Source organism: Drosophila kikkawai, chromosome 3L (assembly GCF_030179895.1).
Source record: "Drosophila kikkawai strain 14028-0561.14 chromosome 3L, DkikHiC1v2, whole genome shotgun sequence".
NCBI classification, from domain to species: domain Eukaryota; kingdom Metazoa; phylum Arthropoda; class Insecta; order Diptera; family Drosophilidae; genus Drosophila; species Drosophila kikkawai.
In genome coordinates this window covers 11,449,614-11,466,471 of record NC_091730.1, presented here as the reverse complement: position 1 = coordinate 11,466,471, position 16,858 = coordinate 11,449,614, and the positions used below count along the sequence as shown (strand labels likewise).

The following is a 16,858-nucleotide window of genomic DNA, read 5'->3' as shown; positions in this document are numbered from 1 at the left end:
TTCTAAAGATATCGGCTATTTAAAATTAATTCAGTCAAGGGAATCCCCAGATTAATTAAAAGTTTACTCTGAATATTTTCAGCTTGTTTATTTTTAGACAACCTGCTGCACATTAAAATTAAATATTTATTCTTGCTATTTATCTGGAATGCCCTACAATTATAGAGAATAAACCAACTAAAACAGGCACATTCTCTGAAGAATTTTTAAACGGAGGCAGTGTGACCGTAAAAAAGCCCTGCTGTTGCTTAGATTTTGGTATTCCCGCACCGGTGGGCGGCAGTCACACTAACGAGCAACTCCACAGCAAAACAGCCGCAGCGGAACAACAAAAAACATTTGTAAAAAATGTCGCGTCGAGCCTCGTTTTAACCGGATTTCAACCGTGCACCGCCTGGCCGTAGACGCCGCGAGGAAGACAGAAAGTGAGAAAGCAGAGCCACGAAGGAGGAGAATCCCCGCACACGCACCTACAGCACACCGCACCGCAGGAATACACTGCAGTATTTTCACACACACACACTCATCGAGGTGAGTGAGTGCGCGCGGGGAGGTACACACAGCACACATACAGACACAGCGAAGAAAACACAAGTCGGCAGCGGCTGCGGCCCCTCGAATTTGCGACATATGGACGCGCCTAGTTTGCGGGGCCACCTTCCTAGCCCCGAAGGACACTCAATGGGGCCACTTTTCGGGTCGCACACTCACACAAAAACACGCATAACATGAAACAAAGCCTTGACCGATCGGGGAACACCCAACGAGAGCACCGCCCCTTGCCCACCGCCCACTGGAACCTAGGGCCCCAAAGTATTGCGCAAACGAGAGTCGTCGCACTCTCCCCGCAATTGCCACGCCGGCGGCAACGGCAGAAGCAGTGGTCAGCACTTAGTCATGGCGCCGCCTGTGGAAAGGATGTCTCAGTGCGCCAATTGCAGCCTCATATAAAAATAGTCATTCATTCCCGCAGTCACAGAGAAGAGAGGCACCTGAGAGCGAGATAGATCGCAAACATTAATAGCACTTTCGCTGGCAACAACAACGCCGAGTCCATCGACTATATCCATTGAGTAATCCGCCAGGGCTCAGGCTGGGGTTCGGGTTCCGATGAAGGAGGAGGAAGAAGGCACTTGCCCTGGCAGTGCTACCCCCCTTGAGAATCGTTATCAGTGTTTATAGGTTGCCCGAACCCGAGTTGGTGCATCATTCCCACGGTGAACGGGGAAGGCACTCTTGGCCGAGTGATCGGTAGATCGGGTGGGATATCTTCGGTTTAGGAATCGGCATCGGCATCGCCATGCGAATGTGGCGATCGGTATCCGAATCGGCCAGTACACGCGTGAACTATGTTGTGCGTTGACGGCGGTCGGCTCCTCTTCTAGTTCGGAACGGCAAGGCAAGGCACTATCAGACGACGGTAAAAGCAGTGCATATAGAGCACGGCCCGCCGAGCATATACACACTGATTCACCCAAAACGTCGGGCGCAGCAGCAGCAGCAGCAGCGTAGGCTCTGCTCCAAGTGAAGTTGTCTAAGAATAGCAAACATTTCGTAATGGAAATTGTGTGCATTATATGACTTGTTGGATTGCCCCTAGGAATCCTGTGCGATTTCCGGCAGCCAGCCGTCCGTCATCTCTCATCTCGCCCCCACAACGAAACTATCATAGATTTCGCATTGCTTAAATAGTTTCAAAAATAGCACAAATATATAAGAAAATAATACAGGCGCTGGCCTCTCTCTTCTGTCTATATGATAACTTGCGATATCGGTTTCTGTAATGCCCCGAGAAACCAACACAAACATTTGACGCAAGATTCCACATCGTCATCATGTAAATATTGAGTCGATATGTGTTGAAAGTGCCACAGCATTCCGCCGGATGGATACATATCCGCGAGTGCCGCCGGGTCCGAGTCTAGTTGAAAACCTTCGCATTTACAAATAGCCAAGATATACGCGTATTCAAAACGCGCTCCCAAAGACCTAATGCCTCTTCTCTACGTTTTATGTGTGCTTTTTCGTTTGTCGTTTGTCGCTGTCGCCGCCTGTCTTTATTTTTAGCAGCACGGGTTTTTCTTATTTTGATTTCTGTTGGCTTGCTGGCCCCTCGAGTATTAGCATTTTTTGGATCCCCATCTCGCTCTTTCATCCAACATGTGTTTGGACAGAGCCAAAGCCCGTGGCGGTGCATCTTCCATGCGGAGAGAGAGCAGTGACTACATTTGTATATCTTGTACATCTTGTGGTTATTTCGGTTTAGCGCATTGGAAAAACATTGCGAAAATGCGATCTTTAAATTGCATTGGACACTCAATTAGACGCCATTAAATCTCGAAAAAATTAATTGCCAAATATATATTGACCAGACGTCTTAAATATAGAATCCATTGGCAAGCAGAGGCGTTTAAAAATTCGACTTTTTTAAGCATATTTATGCTCGATAAAAAGGCATTTAAATCAAAGGAGAAATGTCCATAGATAAATGTCATAATTGCCATAAATTAAAGATAGCTTTTGCCAGGAATCTTCGTAATTAAAGTGCGTATTTCTCACTAAAATATTATTTAAAGTAAGAAAAGGATTTTATAATAGGGAATTATGTAAAAAAGAGTCCATTTTTCGATTTAATTTAAACTTACTTTTCCTCTTAAATCTCTCGAGTCTTACCAAATTCTTCTAGAATAATATTTCCATATTCGCTTTGGATATATGTACTTCTGAGTGGGCGGGACACTTGCAATTTGCGCACTGCCATAATGCTGGCGCCAGATATTAAGCCATATAATCACCACCACTTCCGTTATGATGTGGAGCCCGGGTGCCGTCCCACAAAGAAAACCCGGTCGGCCACGAGTGACATCTTGCAGTGAAATTTATGAATTAACGGAGACGGTCTGTCCAGTTCTCCTCCGGAGCTGGCCAATGGTTCGTTCGCTTGTTTACGAAAATTCCACTGCGCGTGAGTCACGACCTGCGATGGAGGATGGACGATGGGCGTACGTGCTTATAAATATATATATATAGATGCCAACTGGTGCGCTATTCCCGTACAAATAAGGCGCGAAAAGCGTACACGGAGCACGTCAATAGCGGTGGCTGGGGGGGCCTCTCGATTTTCGGCTGCTGCTTTATTCGCGAATGAGGTCGAAAAACAAGAAGATTTCGCAACAGCCTCTTCCTTATTTACTTGCCTTAGCATCATCACCATCATCATCACCATGACCAGCAACTTGGCCACGTCAAAGGTGTCATGACAGCCTAGAACTCCTTTGTTTAAGCATAGCAGGAAAAAGCTTAAATCGTATACCAAAATTCATGTTTAGAGAGCTCATCGTTTCACTTTGAATTCCATCCCGCAGGACCTTCATCAGCACCATCGCGGACAATCATGGACAAGGACAAGGAGAGCGGTGAGCAGTGCACCGTCTCGGTCTTTGACCAGACGCCCGGCTCCGAGCAGAAGAAGATCAATGTGGTGGTGCGCTCACACTATACGGTGAAGCGAGTGATTGACCTCATCGGCACCCAGTTTCCCTACGGAAATTTTGAGCTGTTACTGCAGCCACACAACAACAAGGATCTGGTAAGTTGTAGGGCTCTGTGTCTCCTTACCTTAACTAATTGTTAACTATCCTATCCTAGGTCAACCTGAATGCCTTGGACTCACAGTTGCTGTACGATGTGGATGGCTTCGAGCGGCAGCTAAAAAATCACTTGGTTCTGCTACCCTCCGGCAGCTGGGATGGCGACGTAAGCAAACGCTTTGAGTTGCCCATAAAGAAGGTATTGGTGAAAAAGGCGGCTTCTACCAAGTCTGAGGAGACGAAAGCCAAGAGCCCGGCCACTGGCGAGAAGAAGAAGATCAAGAAGAAGGTGGCTTCGGGCTCTACGTCACCAAGCAAGTCAAAAACAACGAGCGAGGACTCTTTGGCCAATGGTAGCTTGGAGTCAAGCACAGAGAAACCTACCAAGACCAAGGCCTCGCCAGAAAAGAAGAGTTCCAAATCCCTAAAAGCTTCAGAGGAAGCTCCCAAGGCTAGTCCCGAAGAGAGTCCCAAGAGCACTCCGGAGGCCACTTCCGAGGCGAGTCCTAAGAGCACTCCCGAGGCCACTTCCGAGGCGAGTCCCAAGAAGACCAAGGCTTCGAAAGAAATTGCAGAAATCAGTCCCGTCAAGCCTTCGTCGCCCATTAAGGAGCTGGACAGCGAACCCATTGACACTCTGACCAAAGCGGATATTTCCGATCAACTGCAGCAGCTCATCTCGCCTACCGAGGATGCCTCATCGGAGCTTTTCATATCGGATGCAGAGCAGCTTTCAGACGATGATCTGGCCCTAGGCGCCTCTGCAAGTCCTACAATGCTGGGACCGGGCTATGACTTTGGTGTTCCCGCTAGCGATATGGAGGGAGGTGATGGAGGTGCCACCGGAGAAGGGGATCAGGTTACCAGTGGCCTAGATGATGGCAATGATCCGGCTGTATCGAACTTTTACCGCCGCAAATACGGCGGGGATGACTTGCCTTCGTGGCAAAGGACCACTGCTGCTGATTTTGTGGCCTCGGCCACCACTGAAACAGAGGGAGAGGCCACCCGGCATGCCAATGGAGGCCCTAGGGGCTATGTGGGTCTAGTGAACCAGGCCATGACCTGTTATTTGAACAGTCTCCTGCAGGCTTTGTACATGACGCCCGAGTTCCGGAATGCTCTCTATCGCTGGGAGTTTGACAATGACAACGAAGCCAAGAACATACCTTATCAGCTGCAGAAACTCTTCCTGAACCTACAGACCTCGCCCAAGGCGGCGGTGGAGACCACGGATCTAACCCGCAGCTTTGGCTGGGACTCGACCGAGGCGTGGCAGCAGCATGACATCCAGGAGCTGTGCCGCGTCATGTTCGATGCCTTGGAACACAAGTTCAAGAACACCAAGCAGGCGAATCTCATCTCTAACCTGTACGAGGGCAAGATGAATGACTATGTCAAGTGTTTAGAGTGCAATACGGAGAAGACGCGGGAGGACACCTTCCTGGATATCCCCTTGCCAGTGCGTCCTTTTGGCAGCAGCTCGGCTTATGGCAGCATTGAGGAGGCTCTGCGTGCCTTTGTACAACCGGAGACGCTGGATGGGAATAACCAGTATCTGTGTGAGAAGTGCAAGAAGAAGTGTGATGCCCACAAGGGGCTGCACTTCAAGTCCTTCCCCTACGTGCTCACACTGCACCTGAAGCGCTTTGACTTTGATTACCAGACAATGCACCGCATCAAGCTCAATGACAGGTGAGTGTGGCAAATCAAAGAGACTTTAAATTTGATTCTTTCCTCTTCCCACAGAGTCACTTTCCCCCAAACCCTCAACCTCAACACTTTCATCAACCGAAGCGGTAATAGTGGCGAGCAGACTTCGCAGATGAATGGCACTGTGGATGACTGCAGCACGGCGGACAGTGGCTCGGCCATGGAGGATGACAACCTAAGCAGTGGGGTGGTGACCACTGCCAGCTCCAGCCAGCATGAGAATGATTTGAATGACGAGGACGAAGGCATCGACATGAGCAGCAGCACCAGCAAGAGCGCCAAGCAGGGATCTGGTCCATATATGTACGAGCTATTTGCCATTATGATTCACTCGGGCAGTGCCTCCGGAGGCCACTACTATGCCTACATAAGGGATTTCGATAGCAACGAGTGGTTTTGTTTCAACGATCAGAATGTTTCCACGGTTAGTTCTGTCTCCTGTCTCGCTTTACTTTCTATTATTATTTGTTGCCTGCCCACAGATCACTCAAGAGGACATTCAGCGTTCCTTTGGCGGACCCAATGGCAGCTACTACTCGAGTGCCTACACCTCCAGCACCAATGCCTACATGCTGATGTACCGCCAGGTGGATGCCAAGCGTAATGAGAAGGCCGCCAAGGTGGCCGACTTTCCAGAGCACATCAAGACCCTGTTGCCAAAGTTGCATTCAGAGGAGGAGACTCGGGTAACACGCCTGGGAAGACACATCACAGTCACAGATTTGGCTCTCCCGGATTTATACAAGCCGCGCGTCTACTTCTACAATCCCTTGCTCAAGAAGATGAAGATTACGCGGGTCTATGTCTCACAGAGTTTCGACATCAACAGTGTCTTGATGTCTGCCTACGAGATGCTGAGCGTGGAACAATTTGCGCCCATCTCCCGCTGCCGTTTAGTGGCCTACAACTCCACCATGGACACCATTATCCAGTCCCTGGAAAGTTGCACAGATCCCACACTGACCGAACTGAGGGCCTCGCAGAACTACAGTTTGGATTTCCTGCTGGAGTATCGGGCCGAGGATCAGCAGTTCGAGATTTATCCACCGGATGGCATCACCTGGTATGTGTTTATGGTAGATCTATCGACCATGGCGATGGACGGTCCCTTCCTGGTTTACTCAGCAGCGCGGGAGCGGGAGGCCAGCGACGTCCTGCGTCGCTCCATCGCCGTCCGTTTGCACATTAGTGAGCAGCCCTTCCTGCTCGCCACGGTGCGTGGAACGGTGCCCAAGGCCTTTGTGGCCTACGATCCGCATCCGACGCCCGAGGCGCTGCAGCAGCTACAGAATCTGGCCAATACCCAGTTCAAATCCATTACATATTTTTACTTAAACGTGCCCAACACGGATGCAGCCAGCCTGGAGGTGCTGGGAGTGCCCAGCGTGGAGTCGATAGAGGTGAGTTTCAAGGAGGAGCTTTGCATTTCGTTTCCCACTTTACTGATTTTTATTTCCATGTTAGTCTGCCAGTGGTGGTGACGTTGTGGATGCCGCCATGATGAACGGCCTGGGACCTAGTCACGAATCCTCCAGCAATGATTCCGATTGGCGGCGCTACAAGCGGGATCTGCTGGAGCCTCTGACCCAGCCCAGTCCCAGCCATGGTCACGAGTCCAATTCGGAGGACAGCAGCCTGAGCGACGGGGATCGCACCCTGGTGGAGTCAGATAACCTGGCCCATCGCGGTGGCGGCGACAGTCAGGTAAGCTCCACCAGCCACTCGCCGCAGCTGTCCAGTCCCGAGGATGAGGCCGCCTCCCACGATGCCATGATGCGTGTTCATGCCTATTGCAATGGCAACGGCAGCTATGCGGCGGCGGCCGATTCACTGGATCCACTTCTTCTGCCCACCAGTACACCGCACTTCTTCCACGCCTCGCGAATAGAGTGCGTGGACGTGGTGGGCACTGGTTCTAGCTCCGGCCATCAATCAGATGAGGAGGCTCAGCTGAGGAAACCAACGCGCGCCTATAAGTTGCTGGTGGGCACCCACATGCGCATGGGGACCTTCAAGCGCCACATCGAGCAGCTGATCCAAGTGCCCGCCGCCTACTTCAAGCTGCAGCGCAAGCACGAGAGCAATCTGTCCAGCAACCAGAACAACTCGCTGGTCCTCCTTACCGAGGGCGAGACCCTGACCGTGGAGCTGGGAAAGACTCTACAGGCGGATGAGTACAAGGCCAAGATTCACTTCCTGCGACTTGGGGACTTGGACAACGAAACCTCCAAGCTGCCATGCGTGTGTGAGTGGGTGTATAATGCCAACACTACCGCCGAGCAGGCCAAGCAGGAGCTGGTGGCCAAGCTGCACCGCATGGATGCCAAGTACGCCACACTTTCGGTGGAAAATTGCCGCATTTGGCTGAAGGGCGGACGCAGTCCCATCAAGATTCTGGCCAACGACGAGACCCTGTACTGTGACATGCGCTCCACCAGCACAGCGGAGGTGAGTTTATTTTAAAATTTAAATCATTTTTATTTTATTTTATTATTTTATTTTATTATTAAAATTCTTTTATTTATTTGCCGTTTCCAGTTCATTGTGCAGGAGTGCGAGGAGGGAGTGAATCCGCAGCCCAAGGACGATACTCTGACCATATTCGTGAGGCGTTGGTGTCCAGCAAAAATGGAGTTTGGCAAGTTCCAGGAAATTACCTTGGACCGTAAGTTCTTGCTTTAAATAACCATAAATAAGAAGCGATCATATAGAATCATATACATCTAATATATGGTGAAAATTGTCATATTTGTACAAAACTAATCCTCTTTCACATCATAATAACTAATTTTTCCTTCCAGCGGACAGCGAAATCAGACGTTCTTTATCACAGATCAGCGACATCCCCGTGGACAAACTGAGCTATATGAAGGTAGGACAACTGCTGCGTCCGACTTATCCCGATCTTAACGCGATGTAAACTCTTCCTGCAGGTGAACAGCAATTTCCCCTGCACAAGCATATCAGCGGTGAGCGTCAACGACTCTGGCAGTTGGTACTCGGTACCGGCCAGCGTGGACAAGTATCCGTTGAACACTACACAGGCGGCCAACATCTACCTGTACAAGTAAGTAACATCAACCTGTACAATAAATAAATACAAAACATTTTAAAATAACTAAATAATTATTTAAAAACAGAGATAAAAGCGTGCCCTCGCGGGAACTGACGCTGGAGGAGCGGCGGCAGATGAACGCCAAGGAAAAGGCTCGCTTGGACCGCGTCGGCTGTGTGTCAACCACGCGCTACTCTCAGCGCCGCGAGCGCGCTCTGAAGATCTACCTGGACTCGCCGGAGAAGTCAAGCAACATGACCGCCTCGGCGCCAATGGACGTGCATGTCGATAACTAAGGCTGGCCGGAAGGCTGCCGCCAGAGCCGTGATCTAGAATAGAAAACACACACACAGTCGCCAGCACAAAGTAGAGTACACACCAAACCATGTATGTACACCTAAGCGAGGGCAGACCATTAAAACCCAGATCCTGGCATCCCAGCGTCGGCTGCAACTGCTGGTCGCGTGTTTTCTATATACTTTAACCGTAGCAATTGCGTATTTTGTTGTTGTTTATTTTGTTTGACGCAAGTGGAGAATGAGAAGGAGCCGGGCGGCTGGCTTAGATCTGGCTTGGATCATTGGGTGGTTGACACACACACGACACTAGCGCGACGACGTAACGATCACGAAGTTATTCTTGCAACTTTCGTAATACCAGAGTTCAAAGATGAGACTGTAAAATTAAACTAAACACAAGCAAGAAATCTAAATTACGAACTGTAAAATGTGAATGTGAACATCAAAACTAAATTAAAAAGAATCAAATAAAAACACAACTGGTCAAGTGCATTTATTATAAAAAAAAATTTGAATTGGTTTAAGTCTTTTTACCAAGGGGAAAAATTAAATTTTAATGATTAATCTATTGATTTTAATATATTAATGATTATGTACAATCCCTAGTAAAAACCCTGTTAATCCCCATGAAAAGATGGCATTTATCGGTTTGTTTTATAGAAAATGTTAATTTTATTTAATACATACTACGCAGCGTTAATAACGTTTTTGTTTCATATATCTTGAATTATATTTAAAGATCATTTTAGCGTTAAAATTGTTACAATTTGACGACAGTTCTTGATTTTCCTTTTTGCTTCTGTTTTCGTTGCGATGATGTTGAACAAACCGATAGACGAAGTCAGCTTACTATAGTAACGGAAATAAAGAGGTAAAATTGGAGCGGCCGGTAACCGTCCTGCTAATGGATGGATAGGAGGATCAGGGAAATGGCTCTGCTCTGCGGACTGCGGGGCTGATGAACAAGAATCCTCCTCAAATTTTTCTTGCCGTGTTGGGTTGTCAAAAGGGTTGGGGGTGTGTGTATGTGTGGATACTACGCAACGAATTCGATAGTAAAAAATCTGTGGAGCGGCAGCGGTAGGCAGCGCAGTTGTTCACATTGTGGATTTCTTAGCATTTGCTGTTGGAGGGGGGGTGGTGTTTCGTGTTGCGCAAGGTCTATGCCTTGGTTTCAACGGCCGGCGCCGATTCCACCTTTGTCGCCGCTCCAGCAGCTGCCTTCTTGCCCTTACCCTTGCCCTTGACGGGACCCAGAGGCTGCGCGACCAGAGTCTAAAAATCAAAGATTTTCTCATTAGAATATAAATATTGGTTTTGTAGAGAGGTCAGCCTACCTTGAGCTCCTCCTGCGCAATGCTGTGCTCGCTCACATAGTGATCCGCATCGAATGGGATGCCGGTGACCAAGTTGACGCCGTTGGGCATAAGCAGAACCGTGTGCTTGAACTGCGCCACTACCTCGCCTGTAATTCAAGACAATGCAGAATAATAAGTAAGATTCAAGAAAGAATTAATTAGGACAAGAGGCAATTATAATTAATTATATAAAATAAATTAATTAATCATAATTGATTAATTAATAATTAATACATTAATCATAATTAATTAATTATGAATTCATTAAACTATAATTATTAATAAAATTAATTTAATAATAATTATTGAAAATTAATTAATAATTAATTTAATATTTAATGAAAACGAATTCATTATTAAAGAATTAATTATGATTAATTATTACTAAATTAATTATTAATAATTAAAGTTTAGTAAAAGTAAAAAGGTCTTAACCCTCCCTAAATTATTATTTCATTACACTTTAATTATTAATAAATAAAAATAAAAAAGCTTGAAAAGACTTGTGGCATTGGCATGTTCAGACAGAGGCCACAAATGGGGCAACTGCTGAAGACGCCAATGCCTGGGGTTTTGCTCTGGCAAAATGTCTGGCCGCACTTAGCACCCAAGGGTGTACCAAGTCCGGAATTAAGTTTTGCCTATATTTAATTCCAGGGATTTTAAAAATTATAATTTGTATAATAACATTTAAAGAGTTATTTTCTTATTATATAATAACAAAGTCTAAAACTTACTCGGCTTCTCATACAACACCTGGAAGGGCTCAATCATCTTGTGCGAAACGCACTCGACAACGCCCATACGGGCCTTGGTCTCCTCCTCAAAGCTGCGGATGTTGAAGGGCATGTTTCCGTACTTGGTTTTAACCTCTGCCAGCAGGGCACGGGATGCCTTCAGCTTGAGCATGTAGTTCTCTTCCGACTTCTTGTAGATGGAGACCTTTGTGTCCTTCTCGCGTCCCTTTAACAAAATGGATACGATGGTTTAGCAAGTGTTTTCAGGACATTCAATTTTTTAGGATTCTAATCTAAAACGTTCTCAGATCTCATAATCTTGCAATCTTCGGACAACAGTCGGCTGGGCTTTGGTGTTTGCACGTGCCGGGCCTACAAACCAAGGCCCGCCGAGCGTGCTAGAGACGCTGTCATGACAAACGCCGCGGCCCAACTTGGTCAGCCTCAAGCGCGTGTTTCTTAATCATCGAACAAGAATGATATATGAAAAAAGTAAAGTTTTGGTTATACTAACCACTCCCTCGCCGGTGCTGACAATTACGTCGATGGCATAGACCTCATACGTGTCGAAAGTGCACTTCTCGTGCTCCTTGCGCTGGGCCTCGCTAGGATTCTGTATGATGGTCTTCTCACCATCGATTTTGAACTGCTTCAGCTCGTGGCTAAGCATGCCCTCGATGGGCTTGCACTTGTATGACTCGCTGATCTGTTGGACTGCATCGGTGATGGCGTAGTTCTGGAATTGTGTAAAAAAATTGATAGCATTACAAATTTGTATTTGGTGTACATATTTATCGAAGGTGAAGAAGAACACAATAAAGTTCAAATTTAAATAAAAATATCGAACAATAAAATGTAAAGATTCTTAAAAATCGATTTCTTTCAGGCTCTATTGGTGACGTTGGCATGCTACTTAGACGCCACTACAAAAAGTTTAACAAAATCAACACTTCTGTTTAATCAAACAATATGTCAATCCTAATAATCTATCAAAGCAATCATTAGATAAAGACATTCATATTATTACTTATTCTCTATATAACTAGTGTGGACAACTTTAAAGACCGAACATTTCTCAAATACGAACTTGTTCAGTTCACGAAATTGACGCAATTATTATCCGCAGGCGTTGAGATGAACTGTGCTAGGAGTTATAGCACCAGACAATCCGTTGCCTGCAGATCCTATTTAATCTAAAAAGACTCTGTGGATGTGGACAACTTTAAAGACCAAACATTTCTCAAAAACGAACTTGTTCAGTTCACGAAATAGACCTTGCTGCTCTCTGCAGGCGTTGAGCTGTACTGTGCCAGAGTTTCGGCAGCAGCCAATCCGTTGCCTGCAGCACAAAGTAATCATGTGGACAGCTGGCAAAGAGCCCACAGCCCTTAATAATAGGCAAGGGCAATAACCAGCTGCCCGTTGATCTCTGCAAGTGTTGAGATGTTCAGTCGCTGGAGAATCGCGACAGACAATCCGTTTCTTGCATGGAACAGAGACAGGTAATAGGAAAGGTGATAAACTTACATTGGCCCCGGACTTGAGCAGACGCAAGGCGGCCTGGACAGCCCAGTATGCGCCGAGGATGACATCAGCCTGGCGACCGGTGATCTTCTGGTCCGCGCTGGCACCCACTACGATTGTGTGAGCGGCCACGGCAATGAATCCATCGATGTGGGCTCCCAAGTCGCTGTGTGGGGGAGAAGAAGAACACAGTTAGGAAGGTGAAGTAGCTATAATAGAGGAGCCACTTACATTTTAACCACATCGCCGGCCTTTAACGTGTAATCGGTGTCGTTCTTAGATGGCGAGAAGTGGCAGACACAGTTGTTGACGGACAGACAGGTGGGGAAAGCGATGCCCTTCTTCAGCTCCTTCTCCTTTTTGTATACCTGTAGAGGAATTAAAGGCTTAGTTGGGCGGTTCTTCTCAGCAAAAAGCAACAATTGCGACTACTGTGTCCTCAGATCTCATAATCTGTGAATCTTTGGGATTCCAATGGCGAGCACATACAGACCGGTCGGGCACGTGGGCACTTAATCCCCACGAGCGCCTGGCAGCCACGAGGACGCCAAACCGCACGGCACATGGCTCGGATCAAAGGCGCCCCTCAAAGGCGTAAAGTTTTAATCATTGGACAATAACTAAACGCAGCGGGAAACTTCCCTCCACCACTTACTTTGCCGGTCTCCTCGGTTAGCAGATTGTCTCCTTGGGTGCAGATATCCCGCACGGAAGCATCCACCACACAGAGTCCAATCACCGCCTTCAGGGTTTCTAAAATTAAACGTAACCAAGTGTCCAGAAATAGGCGGATTTATCATCGCGTGGCGAAAGGGAAAGCGGCATTTGTGCGAGTGAATTGTGTAAGCGCCACGTAGCAGCGCGACTGGAGCCGCTTTCCCCTTCGGCGGCAAACGGGCCGGTAACTCACTGTTGACGATCTCGCCGGCCAACTTGTACTTTGTGACCACCAAATCCTCGGCGATAGTCGGCTCCTTTTCCACTTCTGCCATGGTGCACTCTCTACTGTGGCGTTTTAAAAATGGCGAATGGGAATGAAAATGCCTGAAACAAAACCACGAGGTAGTAGCAGTGTGGCCGCCGTCTCTTACCGGAAAAAAGGAGGGTTTTTAAGGTCTGGCCACACTAGCATGTAGCCGTATTCATGATACAATTATACAATTCCGTCATAATTTTTAATAAAAACATTGTTAAATAAATAATAATAGTGAGATATAAAACCTATACATATTTAGATATCTTAAAATAACTAAAATTGGGATCAAAATACTAACATGGTTGGCAACTCTAGTGAAGGCTGTCGGAAAATATGATTGCTTTAAAGAGCAATTATAATTCTTGAAAATCATAAATTAAATGATAAATAATAATGATTGCTAATAAAAACAATGCAAATATAGCAAAAGTTTGAAAATAAACAAATTTCTGTACTTTTGGTATTTTCTACAATTGCCGGTTGGTATAATTTAACGCTCAGCGCGGTCACATTAATGTTGTTTTTTTTTCCACATCTGCCAGTCATCTTTTTGTTGTCGCTTCGCAAATTCGCATTTAAAACAAAAAATATAGCGTAATGTCCGTACGCGTGATCAACGACGAGTCCCACTTCCAAGCGGAACTGGCGCAGGCTGGCGTGCGCCTTGTGGTCGTGGACTTCACAGCTACATGGTGCGGTCCTTGCCAGCGGATCGCTCCCATTTTCGAAATGTTCCCTAACAAGTATCCCAAGGCGATCTTCCTGAAGGTGGACGTGGACAAGTGCCAGGACACGGCCGCCGGTCAGGGCGTGTCAGCAATGCCCACGTTCATCTTCTACAGGAACAGGACCAAGATCGACCGTATCCAGGGAGCGGACATCAACGGCTTGGAAGCGAAGATCCAGGAGCACATTGGCACTGGGACTGGCGAAGAAGCGGGCGAAGACTACGGACAGGGACTGGTAGGTTAACCAGCCCACGATCTTTTCCAAACTGAACTAATTCTTGAACCCTTGCCAGATGGAGCTGAACACATTTATCTCGAAGCAGGAGTGCGAGTGCCTCAACGAATCCGACGATCACAGCCTGAAGCACGCCCTTGCCTCTGCCGGCGGCTATCTGCAGTCCGACTGCGACGAGCAACTGATCATGTCCATCACCTTCAACCAGGCTGTGAAGATCCACTCGCTGAAGTTCAAGGCGCCATCGCAACTGGGCCCCAAGGATGTCAAACTATTCATTAACCAGCCACGCACCATAGACTTTGACATGGCCGAGTCCATGACCAGTGTGCAGGATCTCAGGTCAGTTTCACTTTAATCCAAACCTAAGAGAATACGGTACTAATATTTCCACTTACAGCCTGGCTGAGAAGGAATTGGAGAACGGAGTGCCCGTGAATCTGCGCTATGTGAAGTTCCAGAACGTGCAGAACATCCAGATCTTTGTAAAGAACAATCAGTCCGGCGGCGATGTGACGCAGATTGACTACATCGGCTTCATCGGCTCCCCTATTATGACCACCAAGATGAACGACTTCAAGCGGGTTGCCGGCAAGAAGGGTGAGAGCCACTAGGACAGAGAATACCCAAGGCCGTTTCCCATGAAAATTTCAGCGTTGTCCCAGCAATCTTCTCTTCAACTTTCGACTTAAAACTAAGCAATGTACAACAAAAATACATAAAGAATTATACAAAAAAGGTTCAACAATTGGAATATCGATCCGCTCTAGAGGCGACTGCTCTGCGACGCCTCCAGTTCCATGGTGAGCATTTTCCAGGCTTTCTCCGCCTGCTTCTGGGTAAAGTCATGATCCCACTGCGAGCTGAATATCACATGACTCTTGGCCACGATCTCCGGGTTGGGCACCTGGCTGGCCAGCCGCTTCCTGGCCTCCTCCTCGCTGAGGTTGTTGCGCTCGATGATCCGACGTACGGCCTCCTCGGGCGGCACAATCATAGACCACACCTCGTGACAGTTGGTCTCCCAGCCGGCGCGCAGTAGTATCGCCGCCTCCAGGACCACCACGCGCGGCACCTCAGTTTGGGAACGCAGGACATCTAGTCTTCGGTTGACCTCCGCAATGAGTTCCGGCCAGACGATGCCGTTTAAAGCCTGCAGTTCCTTGGGATCGGCAAAGACCAGGGGCCCCAGCTTGGTACGATCAATGCGGCCGTCAGGCGACAGGATGGAAACTCCGAAATGTTTCACTATCCGCTCATAGCACACCTGTCCCGGCTCGTAGACATCGTGGGCCACCTTGTCGCAGTCGATTACCTTGGCGCCCATGGAGCCCAGTCTCTCGGCCATCTTGCTTTTGCCCGAGGCAATGCCGCCTGTTAGTCCGATGATGTGGGGATGCGTTGGAAGGTGAGGCCGCTGCTCGGGTCTACGCCAGCGGCTGCCAAGCAGGTCGATGCGGGTGTTACTCGAGCTGACCTTCGTCTCGTGGATGCCGTCGTGCACATTGCTCTCGACAATGTCAATCACGAAGATCTCCAGTTGCCCTAGATTTTTCGCCTGCCGTATTTCGTTAACCTTTTGACCGCCTCGCAGGGTTTCCGCACTAACCACAATCATATCCAGGTCGGGATCCACCTGAGTGGGTCCAAAGGGATCATCGATGGGCACAATCTCGTACTGCAGCGTGCCGTCGATGTCCGTGAGGAACTCCCGCAGCCGAGCAATACGCTCCTCCACGGGCAAAATCAAGTCCGGCAGCGTCTTGCCTGCAGACAGCAGCGATAGCAAAGGCCATTAAGATAAGAATCTTTTGCCGACTCATCATCCAGTGCTTACCCTTCGTCATGGCAGCGGTCGTCACGCCCACCACCAGTCGCTTGCAGGCGCGCAAGACCGCCTGCGTAAGGAATATCTTGTGCCCCAGGTGAATGCGGTCAAAGGTTCCACCCAGGACAACCGAGGGATACACTTTAGGAGTCTGCGCGGTGTCCTCGTGAGTGCTCAGATCCGAGCTGGCCGTGTCCTCTAGAAAGATGGTGGGCTTGCTAATGTTAAGGTCTGCCCGCAGGCGCTCGCATAGCTCCGGGTGGTGGGCATCTGAAAACAGAAGGTCCACGGGCTGACGAAGCTTGGGGGCTCCACAGGCTCCGGGTCGGAGGGGCGACACCAGCACTCGCAGGTCCAACTGGTTGCCCACGTAACTGCTGCTGTTTGCGTACAGCTGAGAAATAAGGCGACCCCAAACCGGAGGCGGCGGAGTGGACGTTGACCCCGCCGTCACATTCAGGTGGATGTACAGGGAATTCACGTATTTCTCAATGGCACGAAGGGACTTGCCCAGGTGCTTGATATTGGACACGACCAGGAGTCCCGTGGAGGCCATATTTCTCGACTGATTTCCAATTAAATTCTAATTCAACAATTGGTTTAACATGGTATCAAAGGGCTGCAAAAAAGAAAATACTAAAAATACATACGATACATACAATACGATTCGATATCGTTTAAAACGGTTGCGAATTCGGATATGATTTTTTCAAATATACCAATAATTTTTTTTTATTTCTAAATTTTTAATTAATTATTTTCAATTAATTAAGTTACCTAAGTATAATTTCTTGTAGATTAAATTATTCTTTTTT

General features: G+C 47.9%; 4 protein-coding genes across 8 annotated transcripts; 2 read left to right on the top strand and 2 right to left on the bottom strand.

The window, feature by feature from the left end:
• Nucleotides 1–283: 283 nt before the first annotated feature.
• Usp47 (ubiquitin specific protease 47) lies at nt 284–8,847 on the top strand. Of its 5 annotated transcripts, none has more exons than XM_070285367.1 (10): nt 284–425; nt 3,366–3,589; nt 3,649–5,285; nt 5,340–5,727; nt 5,786–6,703; nt 6,768–7,751; nt 7,842–7,968; nt 8,105–8,175; nt 8,237–8,370; nt 8,444–8,847. In XM_070285367.1, the coding sequence occupies exons 2-10, from the start codon at nt 3,395–3,397 to the stop codon at nt 8,652–8,654; spliced, it is 4,665 nt and encodes a 1,554-aa protein (XP_070141468.1). In that variant the 5' UTR covers nt 284–425; nt 3,366–3,394; the 3' UTR covers nt 8,655–8,847. The 5 variants fall into 5 exon arrangements, with proteins under 5 accessions (XP_070141468.1, XP_070141469.1, XP_041631459.1 ...); XM_041775523.2 differs by having other exon boundaries at nt 289–531; XM_017178708.3 differs by lacking the exon at nt 284–425 and adding an exon at nt 1,255–1,399.
• Nucleotides 8,848–9,685: 838 nt separating this feature from the next.
• On the bottom strand, nt 9,686–13,347 carry LOC108083071 (proliferation-associated protein 2G4). The gene is made up of 8 exons (XM_017178709.3): nt 13,187–13,347; nt 12,932–13,029; nt 12,508–12,644; nt 12,280–12,442; nt 11,267–11,488; nt 10,753–10,978; nt 9,995–10,122; nt 9,686–9,932 (listed from the first exon to the last, which is right to left on the bottom strand). The coding sequence occupies exons 1-8, from the start codon at nt 13,266–13,268 to the stop codon at nt 9,819–9,821; spliced, it is 1,170 nt and encodes a 389-aa protein (XP_017034198.1). The 5' UTR covers nt 13,269–13,347; the 3' UTR covers nt 9,686–9,818.
• Nucleotides 13,348–13,794: 447 nt separating this feature from the next.
• Nucleotides 13,795–14,963, top strand: Txl (Thioredoxin-like). The gene is made up of 3 exons (XM_017178815.3): nt 13,795–14,215; nt 14,274–14,557; nt 14,616–14,963. The coding sequence occupies exons 1-3, from the start codon at nt 13,850–13,852 to the stop codon at nt 14,827–14,829; spliced, it is 864 nt and encodes a 287-aa protein (XP_017034304.1). The 5' UTR covers nt 13,795–13,849; the 3' UTR covers nt 14,830–14,963.
• An 18-nt stretch (nt 14,964–14,981) lies between these two features.
• Nucleotides 14,982–16,659, bottom strand: Ppat-Dpck (Bifunctional Phosphopantetheine adenylyltransferase - Dephospho-CoA kinase). Its single transcript, XM_017178814.3, has 2 exons — nt 16,053–16,659; nt 14,982–15,982 (listed from the first exon to the last, which is right to left on the bottom strand). The coding sequence occupies exons 1-2, from the start codon at nt 16,597–16,599 to the stop codon at nt 14,982–14,984; spliced, it is 1,548 nt and encodes a 515-aa protein (XP_017034303.1). The 5' UTR covers nt 16,600–16,659.
• Between the last annotated feature and the right edge of the window lie 199 nt (nt 16,660–16,858).